The 16,439-nt window shown below is 45.1% G+C and overlaps 1 protein-coding gene across 2 annotated transcripts in view; it reads right to left on the reverse strand.

Annotated features, from left to right (window-relative positions):
- LOC146356562 (vomeronasal type-2 receptor 26-like) overlaps nucleotides 1–11,632 on the reverse strand; it is a 30,537-nt gene extending 18,905 nt beyond the window's left edge. For both annotated transcript variants that reach the window (XM_084841155.1, XM_084841154.1), the window contains exons 1-2: nucleotides 10,963–11,632; nucleotides 280–574 (exon numbers count right to left, since the gene is read on the reverse strand). In XM_084841155.1, coding sequence (XP_084697281.1) covers nucleotides 280–441 — 162 coding nt within the window. In that variant the 5' untranslated portion in view covers nucleotides 442–574; nucleotides 10,963–11,632. The remainder of the gene's footprint in view (nucleotides 1–279; nucleotides 575–10,962) is intronic.
- Nucleotides 11,633–16,439: the final 4,807 nt, after the last annotated feature.

Below are 16,439 nucleotides of genomic sequence, written 5' to 3' on the forward strand. Positions count from 1 at the left end.
ACACACTACTGAAAAATAATAATTGATAGTGTTGCAGTGTTTGATTTTGCCTATTTTGTAATTAATCTGAAATGTTATTATGTTGGTATCAGTGGAATAAGTTGTTTATGATTGTAATGAGGTCCTATTGTAATGTTGCTGTATTGCTGTTTTGTTAGCCGCTTAAATTAAATGCTGCTGCTGCTAGAATGGCAGTCCTTCCTCCTCTGCACATTCCATGGCATTTTCTCTGGCCAAACGGTGATTCATTGCAGGATGCCTGTGTTTGTGCGTTCATACCTGGGGGGCTTTGTAGATGCCCAAAATAGTCGAAATCTGCATGGATGTATCTGTCTCGGTCCCTTCCATGAAAATCAGCAGCTTCTTCTGTCTTCCACAGTTGTAATTTGGAACATTTGCCTGCCCAGGAGAGAGCTGATCTACCACAGCATCATAAGTCATTCTTGCATTGAAATAATTCTCGTTGATGTCGTAGCCCAAGGTGATGTTGGGTAGCAGTCTGGGATTCTGATTGGTATCACGAATGGCTACCAGGAAGGACAGGATGTGCCAGTATGCTTTTTCAGCTCCTGTCCTGCAAGAAGATGCACATCATAGTGTCATTCTCCAGTCAAGGACAAAAAATTGCCAAATGTCTGCTTTTATAATTCTAAGATCCTTTCTAGGCAATATAAATCTTTTTATTTTACTCATAGAACGATAATGGTGTCAGCAAAGATCTATGCAAGAAGCATAGAACACACAATGTGACGTGGCTGCAAAAAAGGCAAATGCTATTTTGGGCTGCAATAATAGAAGCATAGCTTCCCGATCCCGGGAAGTACTAGTTCCCCTCTACTCAGCACTGGTTAGGCCTCATCTGGAGTACTGTGTCCAGTTCTGGGCACCACATTTTAAGGAGGATGCAGATAAACTGGAGAGGGTTCAGAGGAGGGCAACAAAGATGATCAGGGGACTGGAAACAAAGCCCTATGAAGAGAGACTGAAAGAACTGGGCATGTTTAGCCTTGAGAAGACTGAGGGGAGATATGATAGCGTTCTTCAAGTACTTGAAAGGTTGTCACAGAGAGGAAGGCCAGGATCTCTTCTCAATCATCCCAGAGTGCAGGACACGGAATCATGGGCTCAAGTGACAGGAAGCCAGATTCCAGCTGAACATCAGGGAAAACTTCCTGACTGTTAGAGCAATACAATAATGGAACCAATGACCCAGGGAGGTGGTGGGCTCTCCCACACTGGAGGCGTTCAAGACGAGGCTGGACATCCATCTGTCAGGGATGCTCTGACTTGGATTCCTGCACTGAGCAGGGGGTTGGACTCACTGGCCTTGTAGGCCTCTTCCAACGCTACTATTCTATGATTCTATGATTCTAAGCAAAAGGGGAGATCCCTCCGTAATCACTTCTGTTCTTTGTAAGGTGAATTTGTCAAGCAAGCGAAGATGGAATTTCTGCACAACATGTTATGATTGTTAGAGCTAGCAGCCCTCTCTCTGGAAACACCCCAGATCCCTGGACTTGATGGTCTTATATAGGCCCCTTCCGGTCCTACTATTCTATGATTTTAGTCATAGAATGATACCAGTGTTAGCAGAGATCTAAGCAAGATGCAATCTAACAGCTTCTCTTTGTTTTTAGGTTAACTGTGGCTTGCCACTTAAACAAAACCGGTGCAGATGTGCACTCTGATGCTGGAGAGGGCGAGTGCACAACCAGCAGGCATGTTCCTGATCCAAAGTTCCTGATCCAAAGTTCAGGAACTGACAGGGCAGTGCTTCAAGGGGAGTCATAGCTTTGCTGCTGTTCACAAGTTTTTAAAGGGGGGGAAAAGGGTGAATTTCCTTGCTCTAAAACGTGAATTGGAGTGCCCAGCCTCTGAACTGGTAATAAATAATGTACATGAGCACAGGTTTTACATTGGTCTGTTGTCTTTTAACCTGACTAGGTATAGGCTTCTTTATCATGTACTGCATCAGTGGAGCAAACTGGTATGCTGAGTCTCCTGCATGCAAGTGAAAGCAGATGAAGGGGACATTCCCAATAGCTGGAAAGCCTAGTTGGGATCTTCCCTTCCCTGTGGCATGGAGTTGTCCCCAAACCCCATCACAGTTATCTCCCCACCCCACCCCATCACAGGTTTCTTCAGCCAAGTATAGATTCCCTGTATGTGCCCACAAGCGTTTCCTTTTGAATTGGGTAGAAGAAATAGTCAGTTCCTGTTGGAAAATGTCCACTCCGCAGTATAAGAGTGATCCACTGCTATTATGCCTCTCTAAAAAGGTCCCTATTCCAAGCAGGGTCTGTTAGCTAGGTCTATTAGTTTCACAAATGCTCTCTTCACCAGTTGAGGTGAGGTGGGTGGCTTCATGAGAGAGGGCCTTTTCAGTGTTGGCCCCTCAGCTGTGGAATGGCCTCCCAAGAGGGACTTGCTGGTGTCATTTTGATGCTAAGCAAAGACATTTATATTTTCTAGGGCCTTTTCATCTGTCTTCGCTTTTCGCAGACTTTACTTGCTAGGACCGTAAGGAGTAGCAGATAGACCAGCATGGCCCAGAAGTTACATCTGACCTATGAGGACACTTTTGCAACCGCACAACAGTTATTCTGGAGTAGTCAGGGCTGCTGGGGGGGGGGGAGGGCTGCTCCCACTGGTGGTTCTCTGTTGTAGGTATTCCCATTTGAGTAGGCATGATTGTTCTTAGCTAGCCTTTTGAGGGTATTTGCTGGCCTAGAAAGCATAGGGAGAGGTTTTGGATTGCCTCCCATTGTGCAAACTATTGATATTGGACGTGTACATCAAAAAAAAAAAAGTGCATTTTGTTGACATTTATGTACATTGATTTATTTTTTTATCCTAAACCCCTGAATAGTTACAATGATGTGGTGGTGAGAGCACCATTTAATTTCTCTTGTTGGGTTCAGCTGTTTTTAGTATTTCTCATTATATGTTCAGATCTCCAGACCATATGCATGACAATTAGAGAGCTGGTGAAATCACTCTTAAATAATTTCGCTTGGGAAGGCTTCCTTCTATTCTTGTCCCCCGATGTTGTGGATTTACAGTGTTATATTAGATACGTATATGTTGGCTTTGTGTATACTGTCTGTTTGTGTGTCTCTTGTATTTTTAAAATTTTGCATATTGTATTTTTAGTGTTTTAAGCTTTGTAAACAGCCCAGAGAGCTTCAGCTCTGGGGTGGTATAGAAATGTTGTCATTATTATTGTTGTCATTATTGTTGTTGTTGTTGTTAATATTGTTGTTTGGTGACTGATTTATTGAATTTTATTGCATCTCTTGTTGTATTAATATTCTCTTTACTACTTTGATGGCCTTTGGGCTGAAAAGCAGAATATAAACTAGCCATCATAATAATATACTGTTTTAAACTTTTATTATTGTTTCTGTTTTTATTCCTTTCTTCTTGTGAGCCATCCCAAGAAGTCTTTCATAAGGCAGCCTATAAATGCTGATAAGGAAAAAAGAAATCATATCCGCTGGATGAGTAATGACACACTGTGGGTTTAATGCATTCTAACAGACATTCAGAAATTCACTATCTTCCTTTCTAAGGCCATTTGGATGGAACCAAATATATTTCAATTGCTGTTCCCTTCTGTTTGTTTTAATTATGCCTACTTCGGACACAGGAAACTGATACCTAGGCAGTCATGGACTGTGGGTGTTAAAATTTGGATGCCCACTAGCTTATCGCACATGAAAATAATACACTAACTCCCTCTAAGGATCACTGCCTCTAACCAAACCCACCTGGTTGCCTGATACTGTTACAGATTACTGGAGATTCTTTTCTGCCTTCTCTGCAATCTATGTATTCATTGATTCTGAAACAGCCAATCTTACAGCAGCTTCTAGAGCAGATGTTTTGGCAAACGTCTTGCTAAAAGAAGACATTTCCTATACAATAAAGAACATTTAATAACGCACATTTTAAATACACATTGCTTGTGTAATTGGTTTTGCTTATTAAACAATATCTGGAACTCAAACATGTCCAACAATGCTTGCTATTTCAATAAGCAGGGGAAAAGAGGAAGCAATATATTGGCCTTTTGTTTTGTGTGTGTTTTGGTTGGTTGTTTATACACCCAAGAAAGGACCATGTTCAGTACACAGCCTGCCCGGGACACTGGTCTCATAGTATGGAATCAAAGAGAGCATCTGTCGGTTGGTTAAAGTTATGCCAGAAAATAATCTATAATAGTTTAAAATCAGTCTCAACACCTTCTGTTGGTGAAATCACAACCTATGCAGTTGATGGTCATCCAAAGAAACAGATGAAGCACATACCACCCATGAAAGAAGTATTGCTAACAAAATCATTGTTTCTTTAACAGATGGTTTTCCAAGTGCGTGCAAAAGTTGGTGCCTGTGTGTTCCTCTGTTCTCAAAATCTTCCCCCAAACGCAAAACAGAGGCAAATACAGACAGTGATTTACCAAGAACAAGTTCCACCAAACAAGGACTGTTTCATATATATATATATATGATTAGCAGAGTGTACAAAATCAAAATGAGGTATCATAGCATTAAATCCAGAGATGCATAATTGCTTACAGATCAACTGTGATTCGGGGAGGGCTGTGGAAATCGAGCCATTCAAATCCAGCATGCGTTGTCGATATAACACCACTGATGAGGTGGTCTCCTGGCTTGTAATAATTACATGCATTTGGATCATCCTGTATTAAGTTCAGAGGGCATTTTGACGTCAGCATCCCAGAGGCTGCACAGGGTAGCAGCAGCAGCAGCAGCAGCAGCAGAAGCGGCAACAGCGTAATTCTGGATCCCCTTGCTCTAGCCAAGGCACTTGTGACTACTGCTCTCAGCCTGACAAGCAGCTCATCAGAAGAAGCCCCGAGTCTCTTGAAAGACCAAGGCTCCAGTCACTTTGCAAACCAAGGCATGATACTGAACGGTGCAGTTGCACAGTCCGTGCCTTCCGTAAATCTCAAGAGAAACTCCCAATGGCACACAAGGTATTTATGCACACCAGCCCTTTCCATCTTGTTAGAAGAAGTTACTCCACGCTCCTCTTGATTCTGATGTCGATGTCATGCATCAAAAATGCAGCCTTTGGTGGAAGAATCCCTTGAGCTTTGGCAAGAAGACCAAAAAATTACTATGATTTTGATAATTCTAAGGGGAAGCAGCATGACCTCTCCAAGTTCACGGACTCTCTTGTGCGGCTCCAGGTTCAAGGCTGGAGAAAACATGTTTGCACGCACTCACTGATGCAACCCCATAGGCAAAGGAGGGGCAGGAGTGGAAAAAGTTGAGCTTGGCCTGAACTTTGTGAGAGAATCTCTATCTTAGAAGCCATGATCAAGCAATTGTTTTATGGCCATTTGCAGACCTTGGATTAATTACTCCTAAACGTTATGAACATATAGATATGCATATGCACCTCTAGCATTGCTATGATATGAGGTTTATTCACACACGCATGGACTTTATTGACCAAGACTTATTTTCATCATGTTCTTTTTCCCCCCAGGGCAAGCTGAACTAATAAGCTGCCTGCCAGTAATAGGCCAAGAACCTATTTTTGGTTCAGAAAGCAGCCTTTTTCGCTAGACCTCATTAATGTGTTTAATATGACTGTTGCCTTAAATAAGCTTTTTCACATTTCATTTTAAACTTCTTACAGTAAAGACTCCCCCTAAATGTTTTACACAGCCTAAGGCCTCCCTTCATAAGTCACCATAACCAAGGCAATCGTGTTTAAGGCTCCATACACAGTAATAAAGCTAGGCCTCGGGACTACGCAGATACGCTATAACCACACAGAGGTCACACAAAGTGTCCAAACATAGCAGAGCAAAAACATTTCCAATAGGATGCTGGCCACTGCTTGTAACGGGACCAAGAAAGACCTGCTGGTGCTGTGAGATGAAAGAGGGAGCCCTTCACACAATTCAGGACCCAAGAATGAGCAGAGTGACTCTGGGTCAACTGGAATACAGAGGCACGCTGTAGTAAAAATGTAACCTAAAAGCCATTGTATGTGTCTTAAGCAGCACATAGTACTGTAAGAGCTGCGCATGCCTGGAATGAGCAGACAGTAACCCTAAGATAAGGTTGCTAAGCAAACCGCTGGCAACCAATCAAAAGTAACACGCTGGCTGAGGAATGCAAGCTAAGTGATAAAACTGTAGCGCGGAGGTTGCCCAGGGTCGACTCTGCTTTGAGCGTGAGCTCCTTTGTCGAACTGTTTGCAAACAATAAAATCGAGTTGGACCCAGCCTGAAGTTGACTCTCCTCTTTGGGGCAAATTGGACTAGCCTCCAGGGGGCGAAACTAGCATTTTGTGCAACAAACTGGCGAGCTGGCAGGAGTCCCTTGGACCACCCTGGGGTCAAACGACAGAACCGGCGAAGGTGCCTGTGGGGCGCGCCGGACCGCCTTTGAGGTCTGCCACGGCACCAGAGAACGGGGGTCGGGACACCCAGGAGGTTAAAGGCATGGACTCCATTGATTGAGTCAACCAGGCTGAATGGGTCTGAAGAGACGGCACTAGGGTGTTGGGCAGAGTAAGTACTTGATTTCCCTTCTGTCTTTCTGTTTGAGTTGCCTTCGGAGCGTCTGAGGTTTGTCAGACTCTGTGTAAACGTCTGAGGTTTGTCAGACTCCGTGTAAGTGTCGGAGGTTTGTCAGGCTCCGTGTATGGTTTCAAATAGAGGTAGGCACAATGGAGGCGGGTAGCTCCCGTTTAGAAAGCTCTGCCACTCCCTTGGGATGCATGCTAAAGAACTTTAGCAAAGTCAAGCGTCTGAGGTTTGTCAGACTCCGTGTACTAAGATGTCGAAAGGCAAGCTGGTTACACTGTCAATTGGACTGGCCAGCATTTGGAATTAGTTGGCCAGACATAGGATCCTTTGGTGTAAATCTTGTAAATGCTGTATATAAAAACGTGGTGAATAATGGGCAATGGGATCAATTCGCCTATATTGATGGGTGGTTGAATTGGTGCGGAAAGAGACCCCGGGTGGTGTCTGAATCAAGTAGTAAGAGATAAATTTGCCTCAGGGAAGGTGAGGTTATCAGCATTTGGATGAGTGCCAACCAAAATCCACTGAAGGTGAGAAAAGGTTGAATATAAAGTTCAATATTGTAAAGTCATGATGGTATGCTCCGAGGTGAAGCCCAAAGCCCCTGTTCCCCCCGATTCAAGCCCCACGGAAGGAGCTTGAAGACTGGGAGACCCTGCCCAAGGTGCCCTGAGCTCCCCCCGGTCTGATTCGGCCTGTTAGGTTGGGAGGAGAGGTTGTTGGGGGGAGGGAGGGGGCCCTCCAGAGACAGTTTGTCTGCCACCGTATCCAAGTTTGTTAGAAGAAACAAAAGCAGTTGAAAAAGTTGCAACTTCTGAAGAAAGAGATTTGTTTGACGACTTAAAGACTGTGGCAAAATCAAGAAACAAAGACAGAGCAAGTTCTTAAAATATCAGGGTCTGTGTAAGCTTATCTCTGTCAGCCTGCTCAGAGCAGAGCCAAGGGGGACTTGCCTAACCCCCCTTCGCCGCGGCTGGTTTAGCCTTAGCAAGCAGAGAGGCTGGAAGGTGTCTGTGAGGACCTGACAAAAGAGTGAGATTTGCAAAAAAAAAAAAAAAAGCATCACAGCTGGAAAGCTGAGCAGCACTGCTCTGTTCTTATCTGTGGAGGAATCTAGAAGAGGTGTAAGGTTACACCTTCCCCATTCGAACTGATGAAGAGACACAGAGCTTTTGTTAAAACGCATCCCTTCTTTATGGCCCAAAGCCTTCTTTGTTAGAGGCACTCTGCACATGGACTGGAACTTTGGCCAGTTAAAGACTTGCCGTAAAAAGTACTGTGAGGCTTGTCATAGCCTTAAACTCCCGTTGTTGTAGATTGTGTGTTTGTTTGTGATCAGCTCAGTGTACAGTTTGATTTGTGATTTCAACACTCAGATAAAAAGCTGCATTTGACTGAAAGAACTGGGTATATTTAGCCTTGAAAAGAGAAGACTGAGAGGAGATCTGATAGCACTCTTCAAGTACTTAAAAGGTTGTCCCAGAGAGGAAGGCCAGGATCTCTTCTCAATAATCCCAGAGTGCAGGACACGGAATAATGGGCTCAAGTGACAGGAAGCTGGATTCCGGCTGAACATCAGGAGAAACGTCCTAACTGTTAGAGCAATACGACAATGGAACCAATTACCTGGGGAGGTGGTGGGCTCTCCCACCCTGGAGGCATTCAAGACGAGGCTAGACAGCCATCTGTCAGGGATGCTCTGATTTGGATTCCTGCAGTAAGCAAGGGGTTGGACTCGATGGCCTTGTAAGCCCCTTCCAACCCTACTATTCTATGATTCTATGATTTCCAAGGCTTTGATTTCATTTACCCTAATGAAGCATACAGACACAAATTTCTAGAGATTCATAGACTACAAAGGAAACAGCCTTCAAAAAGTTCAAAGAGAAACTACGAAAGTTAGTTTCCCTTTAAAAAGAGGGCAGCAAATTCTCTTAACTTAAGAGGTGAGAGAGAGAGAGTCCCCCACTCTCCCGTGATACTTCTAAGCCCAGCTGTGTTTCTGAAGCCTAAGAAAGTTCCTGCCCCATGTGTTCCAGCTCTTTCTCAAAATCTGAACTGTTCTGACGTTCCATTTGCTCAGAGGCAAACCTGACACTCTGCCAAAACTCATGCAGTGTGGAGTTGCCGATGCAAAAATGGTGGCTTGGAACTCTTTCCACATATGAGAACGCCCTTCCCTTAATTTTGATGGGCCCTGACCATGCAGTCAGAGGAGCAGTATAATGGTTAGATCTGCTCCACCATGCCCTACTATACAAAACAAATGTTTTCCAGTCATGGTGTTAGATTTTAATGATATGAAAAAGGTATAAAAGAAGGCAGAAGAAAGTAGCAGACAAAAAGGCTTAAAAAAAAGAAAGCTTATTCCAAATTTGTGTCGTTGAAATTAGTAAGATCTAAGCAAGCAAGTCTCTGTCGAAGCAATGGCAAACAGCCTAACTTGCAGAGAAAACAAAGAGTTAAAACTGGTGCATGGCACAGAGAATTTAAAACATGATTTGCAGAACAGGCAAGCCAAAAGATAAGTGTGCCTGTTACAAGAGGGAGGCTATAGTAGCCATAAAAAGGGGTGAAGCCCCCGTATGGAGCTTTAACAAAAATATTACCCACTAGAAGTGGACAATTAAAATAAAAAAAAGGCTTTTCTTAAATTGAAGCAAGCCTTAATATCACCGCCTGCTTTAGCCTTATCAGACCCCAGATCATGAAGTTTTTAGAGCTATGGTGCACATGAGAGCACATAAAAAAGTGCCATTCCTGGAAAAAGGAAAAGGCAATGCTGGCAGCCACCATGGGCGGAGATATAAACAGCAGCTTGAGAGCACAGAAGCAACCAGAGGGGGGGGGGGCAGAAAAGGAAAGGGCCGACCGAGGCTCAATAAATGTGCCTATTGCCGAGAGAAGAGACATTAAAAGAAAGATTGTCCAGAGCTGAAAGAAAAAAGAAAAGAGACTCACCCTGAAGGCTGCCAAATGCTGGCAGGGTCCTCCAGTGGGGGGGAGTCTAGCTGAAGGGCCACCACCCTACGAACAAATGCTCGGGAGAATCCCAAGGTAAAAGTAAGGGTTGGTGGCGAGGACTGTAAAGCCCTAGTAGATACTGGAGCCACATTTTCTATGATCCCTGTGTAAGCCCCTCCTCACGAAGACTGGAAATAACATACTGGAACATGCCTTTGTAGTTTCATCTGCATACCTGGTTGCCCTCATGGAGCGGGACTTGTTAACAAAACTGCAAGCTAAAATCTTCTTCAGGGATAATCAGATTGTAGTACAGCTGCCAGCAATGCAGGGCTCAAATTATCAAATGGCCTTTCAAGCAATCAAGATTGTGTCAGAGGCCAAAGAGACTGAGATTTTAGAGAATGTTGATCCATGTGTGTGGGCAGACAGAACCCCTGCCCAAGCAAATGCATGACACCAGTTAAAATCTTCTTTAAAAAGGGAGAGCCCTGTGTGCGTGAGGCAGTATCCTCTGAAAAAAGCCACCTGTGCAGGCTTGAAGCCGCTCATTGAAAAGTTCAAAAATTATGGTTAGCTAATAAAGGGATCGTCCCCCTTTAACACCCCAATTTTAGGTGCGCCCGAGGCAAATAGCACCTTCTTCAGGTTAGACCAAGACCTGAGAACAGTGGCTGATTGCCCTTTGTGCCTCAAAAATGATTCAAAGATGTTTGAGCCCCCAGCTCAAATGAGAAGTCGCCCATGTGCTTACTATCCTTTTCAGAGATTTCAAATTGACTTTTCAGAGTTGCCCCAGACTCATGGCTATCGGTACCTGCTAGTAATGATAAAAGCAATTGACTGCACCGCTCAGACAGTAGCCAAGATCCTGTTAAAAAGTAATCCCTAAGCTCTTGTTACCTAAAGAGAGTGAATCAAATCAGGGGCCCCATTTTGTTGGACAAGTGACGCAAGTAGTGGCCCAGGCATAACAAACTAACTAGAAGCTACACCCCCCTTGGAAACCTCAATCTACAAGTCAAGTTGAGAAGATGAACCGCACCTTAAAGACAATGCTCATTAGAATTTGTTGAAAGATTAAGTTGAAAGGCCACAGGCCTTGCCAATCACCTTGACTCGAGTATGGTGCGCCCCCAAGGGAAGTATTAAATTGACACCTTTTAAACGTTCCATAAGTGCCCACCTCGAATATTACCTATGGCTGATAGCTTAAATGTGAATTTAAAAGTAAAAGTTTTAAGATTCAAGGTTATGTTACTGCTTTGCAGTCTGTTTTGTTTTCACAGGTTTGCGACACCGCACCAATCCTGGCCTTTAGATGCTCCAGTGCATAATCTCAATCTCAGCGATTGGGTGCTAATCCAGTCCTAGAAAGATGAACCACCTACCAAGAAGCAGAAGGGTCTGTTTCAGATCCTACTTACCACTCCCATTGCTATGAAAGTCGCCAAAGAAAAGAAGTGGATTCATCACACTGAATAAAGGCATCACCTGCACCAGAGAGGGTCACACCGGAAGCTGACCCACCTGAAGGTCACCGTTGGAATAATGAACCCCTGAAAGGACTCAAGTAGCTCTACAGAAAGAGGGTGCTCTCGTCTCAAGGGTTCCTGATGAACGGAACAATACTGAGTTCCAAAAGTTCAAAAAAAAAAGTGTTTTTGTTGTCAGCATTCTAGTAGCTAGAACAAAGGCGTCCCAGGCCTCACTTGCTGTTTAGAGAAAACCGTCAATGCCACAGCAATAATAGTTTGCGCCTTTAAGTGCGCAGTCCACCGCTGGACCAAAGAGAGTATAAATTTGAGAAAAGCCTTTTGAGGGGGGAATTGTAGTAAAAATGTAACCTAAAAGCCATTGTATGTGTCTTAAGCAGCACATAGTACTGTAAGAGCTGCGCATGCCTGGAATGAGCAGACAGTAACCCTAAGATAAGGTTGCTAAGCAAACCGCTGGCAACCAATCAAAAGTAACACGCTGGCTGAGGAATGCAAGCTAAGTGATAAAACTGTAGCGCGGAGGTTGCCCAGGGTCGACTCTGCTTTGAGCGTGAGCTCCTTTGTCGAACTGTTTGCAAACAATAAAATCGAGTTGGACCCAGCCTGAAGTTGACTCTCCTCTTTGGGGCAAATTGGACTAGCCTCCAGGGGGCGAAACTAGCATTTTGTGCAACAACGCTGCCTCTGATTCTGGAGGTAAATTATTACAGCATTGAATCAAATGTGTCTGAGGCCTTTTTAGTGTCACCACCGTTCATCTCTATTGGCTGTGACCAATTACTTCTGTGACATCTGTGAAGGGAAGAGAGATAATTTATAATAGACAAGTTTCATCTCGGGGCTAGTAGCTGGCATTTGTGACTGCCATGCTGGATACAGATTCTTAAACAAAAAAGAATGTAGAGATAATCAGATGCCACCTTTTGTGTTTATCACTAGATGCTCCTTTGTATTTAGATCAGGCCTTTAGCAATAATGTAGCACTTGGGAAGAAAGAGGCAACCCAGTAACCCACCACTGGAGGCCAAGATGGAGAAGACCTTCATGGCCACCATGTATTTCCCCTTGGTGCTCAGGTAGGTGGGCACAAAGGGCACTCAGATGCTGCAGAAGACCAGCATGCTGAAGGTGATCAGTTTGGCTTCATAACCATGTAGCCAAAAGCGGTATAAAACATGGTGACAGACCCTTCATTGCATTACAGGATGATCTCTCCAGGTTGGGAGTGCATGTCAGAAGCAGAGAAGTGGGGAGAGATTCCCAGCCAAATGGTAGAGATGATAACTTGGATACCAGAACTGGAAAATACAATGGAGTTAGCCAAACTCTTCCCCAGGCATCTTCTCACCTTGTTCCCTGGCTTTGAGGCCAGGAAGGCCAGCACCCCAGTGATAGTTTTGGCCAAAAGTGAAGAGACAGCAACTGAAACGATGATGCTGAAGGCCATTTGTCAGAGGAGGCAGGTCACTTTCCTTGGCCAGCCCATGAAAAGGAAGGAGGACAAGAAGGAAAGCAGGAGGGAAATAAAGAGAATGTGCGAGAATGTGCGAGAAGTCCTGGTTGTTGGCTTTGACTATTGGTGTTTCTAGAAATTTAATGAAGATATGAAGGCTGTGCCAGCGCATTCGGCCCCCCGAAATCGGTGGCAGAACGGCCTGCCACCCCCCCGCCCCCCTCCGGGACGGGACTTACCTTGGGCGGTTCTTCCTGGCAGCGGCGGCTCTGGAAGCGGTGCGGCTGGCTCCCCGAGATTCGTGGCGAAATTCTCTGACATCCCTACTGAGACGTAAGCAAGGAAGTGGGTTTCTTACTGCCTCAAAGAAGCAATCACATGACTGGAAAGTCACCAGAAAAACTTGTATCTTCCAAGCCAGGATCGCAGAAGGAAAAGACACCTCGCACTCATTTCGCTGGTGGCTTTTCTTTATTTCTAGATCGGCTTGGAACTGACTCTCTCCAATTACTGTGGATTATATGCTGAGACCTCCTTTGGCTGGGCGACTATCTTCTCTATCTCCCTTGGGGTGAGAGAGATATTTCTATCTCTCTTCCATCTTTGCCTCCTTAACAGATGTTTTATGTACAGTGAAAACATGGAAGAATGGGGGAAGAGGAAAGTTACCAGTGGGAGACGATGTCTGGAGACTCCCCTCCTTCATAACGTTCCATGACTGAGGCAGTGTGATTGCACCATAAAAGCCTCATCTGGAAGCACCCTAAATTGTTTTTTTGCAAATGGTTTATACAAGTCATCACCAAACTCCTGCCCTCCAGATGTTTTGGACTACAACTCCCAGCACATCTGGCTATTGGACATGCTGCTGGAGCTGCTGGGATTTGAAGACTAAAACATCTGGAGGGCACCGTGTTGGGGATGGCTGGTTTATGCCATGCATATGCTCTTGTTCCCATGGGTGCTTTGTCTGTCGGGGGGGGGCATTTCTAGGTGACGCTCTCCATGGTTGGTTCTGTTGGGGGAAGGGGAATGGCACTGGGCTGCTGAAACAAATTTACATCTCTTGTTCACACAGCGCATAGTCAAAGTATGGAGTTCTTTGCCACGAGATGTAGTGATGGCTACCAATTTGGATGGCTTTCAAAGGGGATTAGATAAATTCCTGGAGGAGAAGACTACCAATGGCTCCTAGTCCTGATGGCTCTATGCTACCCCCAGTATCAGAGGCAGTGAGCCTATGTACACCAGTTGCTGCGGAACATGGGTGGGAGGGTGAGTCTGTTGGCATTGTGGGGAGCTGAAGCAGCAATCTGGTGAGGTGCGGTGGGGTTGGGAGGGAGGGAGGGGAAGGGAAGTCCTGTCCCTTCCCCCCAAAAGCCTGGATCACAACTTCTGCACCACTCATGATGGTGCTGAAGCGGCCATCCACTGAGGGTGAGTGGGGAAGGGACAAGGCCTTGGGCAATGAAGGTCCATCAGCATTATGAAAGACCTGCTCCTGCTGGAGGGAGTTCAAGTAAAAAACATGAAGTACAGTAGATCCAACATGTCGGAAGTCCACCCATAACTGCCCTAAAAGGCCATGTGGAGGCTGCATTTCTATGTCCCTAGAGTGGAATTTGAACCCCCCGCCCCGCCATTTCCCATCATAGGCTACTAGGAGGCTCAGAGCGATAAAACTCATGGATTTGCTATTGTAGCTTGCAAGATTCTCTCTCCCTTCCAAAAAGATCCTTCCTTTCCAAAAAGAAACCAATACTACTGTTTTCCATGGAGCTCTCTGATGACTCCCTCGTGGAACACTTATTCCCACAGTACAAAAAACCTTTCTCTGGGGGATCCCATGAGTTCTCCACACATATCTTGTAGCCACTGGACTAAAGGGCTGGGTGACTACTGCTGGGATGGAAGACCTTCCTTCTCCGTATGACCTGTGGCATTTTCTCAGCAGACAAGTGTTTATGCATTCCTACCTGGGGGATTTTGTAGATGCCCAACACAACTGAAATGTGAATGGAGGCATCTGAGTCAGCCCCTTCAATAAAAATTAGCATCTTGTTCCATCGTCCACAGTTGTATTTTGGAATATTTGCCTGCCCAGGAAACAGCAGATCCACCATGGCATCGTACGTCATTCTTGCACTGAAATAGTTCTCACTGATGCTGTAACCCACGGTGATGTTGGGGAGCAGCCTGGGATTCTGATTGATTTCCTGAATGGCTATCAGGAAGGACAGGAGGTTCCAGTATGCTTTTTGAACTCCTGTCCTGCAACAAGATGCGCATCATAGTGTCATTTTCCAAGAAACAAACAAACAAAAAAATAAAATTTCATCCTTTGTAATTCTAAGGCCTTTCTAGGCAATATACATCTTTGGATTTTACTCATCGAAAGATACTAGTGTCAGCACAGATCTATGCCAGAAGCAAAAGAGGAGATCCCCTCATAATGGCCTTTGTTCTTTGTAAGGTGAACTTGTTAAGCAAATGAAGACAGAATTGCTGCCTTCCGTCTGGCAGCACCCGAAGTCTCTGGATTTTACTCACAGAACGATACCAGTGTTAGCACAGATCTAACCAAGATGCAGAACAACAGTTCCCTACATAACAGCTTCTGTTTGTTTGTTATTGGATTAATTGTGGCTTGCCACTTAAACAAAACCAGTAAAGACGTGCACTCCAATGTTGGAGAGGGGGAATGCAAAACCAACAGGAATGTTCATCCGAAGTTCAGGAACTGACAAGGCAGTGCTTCAGGGGGAGTCATAGCTTTGCTGCTGTTTGCAACTGTTTAAAGGAAAGATATGGTGAACTTAGAATCATAGAATAGTGGGGTTGGAAGGGGCCTATGAGACCATCTAGTCCAACCCCCTGCTCAGTGCAGAAATCCAAGTCAAAGCATCCCTGGCAGATGGCTGTCCAGGCTCATCTTGAATGCCTCCAGTGTGGGAGAGCCCACCACCTCCCTAGGTCATTGGTTCCATTGTCATATTGCTCTAACAGTCAGGAAGTTTTTCTTGATGTTCAGCTGGAATCCGGCTTCCTGTCACTTGAGCCCATTATTCTGTGTCCTGCACTCTGGGATGATCGAGAAGAGATCCTGGCCTTCCTCTCTGTGGCAACCTTTCAAGTACTTGAAGAGCGCTATCCTATCTCCCCTCAGTCTTCTCTTCTCCAGGCTAAACATGCCCAGTTCTTTCAGTCTCTCCTCATAGGGCTTTGTTTCCAGTCCCTTGATCATCTTCATTGCCCTCCATGCTCTAAAACCTGAATTGGAGCACCCAGCCTCTGAACTGCCAGTCAATAGCATACATGGGCACAACTGTTAAGTATATTTGCCATCTTTTAACCTGACTTGTTATAGGCATTGTAATCATGTCTGGCATCAGTGGAGCAAGCTTGTATGACTGAGTCTCCTGAGTGCAAGTAAAAGCAGGTGAGGGGGACATTCCCATAGCTGGGAAGGCTAAGGGATTGCAAGTGGCAGGGGGCCAGGCAGGGACAACCACCTCTCCTGTGGCAGTTTGCTTCAGCCTATTATATATTTCTGGTGTGTAGGCACAGACATTCCCCTTTAAAGTGGGTACTATGTTCCTGTTGGAAAATGTTCATTCAGCAAGATAGGAGGGATCCACTTCCATTCCAGAAGGTAAAAGCTACCTTGTCCATCCATTTCTGTCTTTTGGGGAAGAAGATGGCTCATCCATTATTTCAGAGACACAAACTAGGACAAATTTCATCAGCCATGAAGATGTGCAAATTTGTGGATGGTCTTTAAGATGGTCCCTTCTCCAAGAGAGGTCACTGCTAGGCCCATTAGTTTCACAAATGCGCCCTTCTCCAGTTGAGGTGGGCCAGGCGGCTACATGAGACAAGGCCTTTTCAGTGGTGGCACCCCAGCTGTGGAATGGCAACCCAAGAGATCCTTGCTCATATCATTTTGGTGCTA

Source organism: Heloderma suspectum, chromosome 2 (genome assembly GCF_057233095.1).
Source record: "Heloderma suspectum isolate Gila_16-S chromosome 2, 16-S_ref, whole genome shotgun sequence".
NCBI lineage: Eukaryota > Metazoa > Chordata > Lepidosauria > Squamata > Helodermatidae > Heloderma > Heloderma suspectum.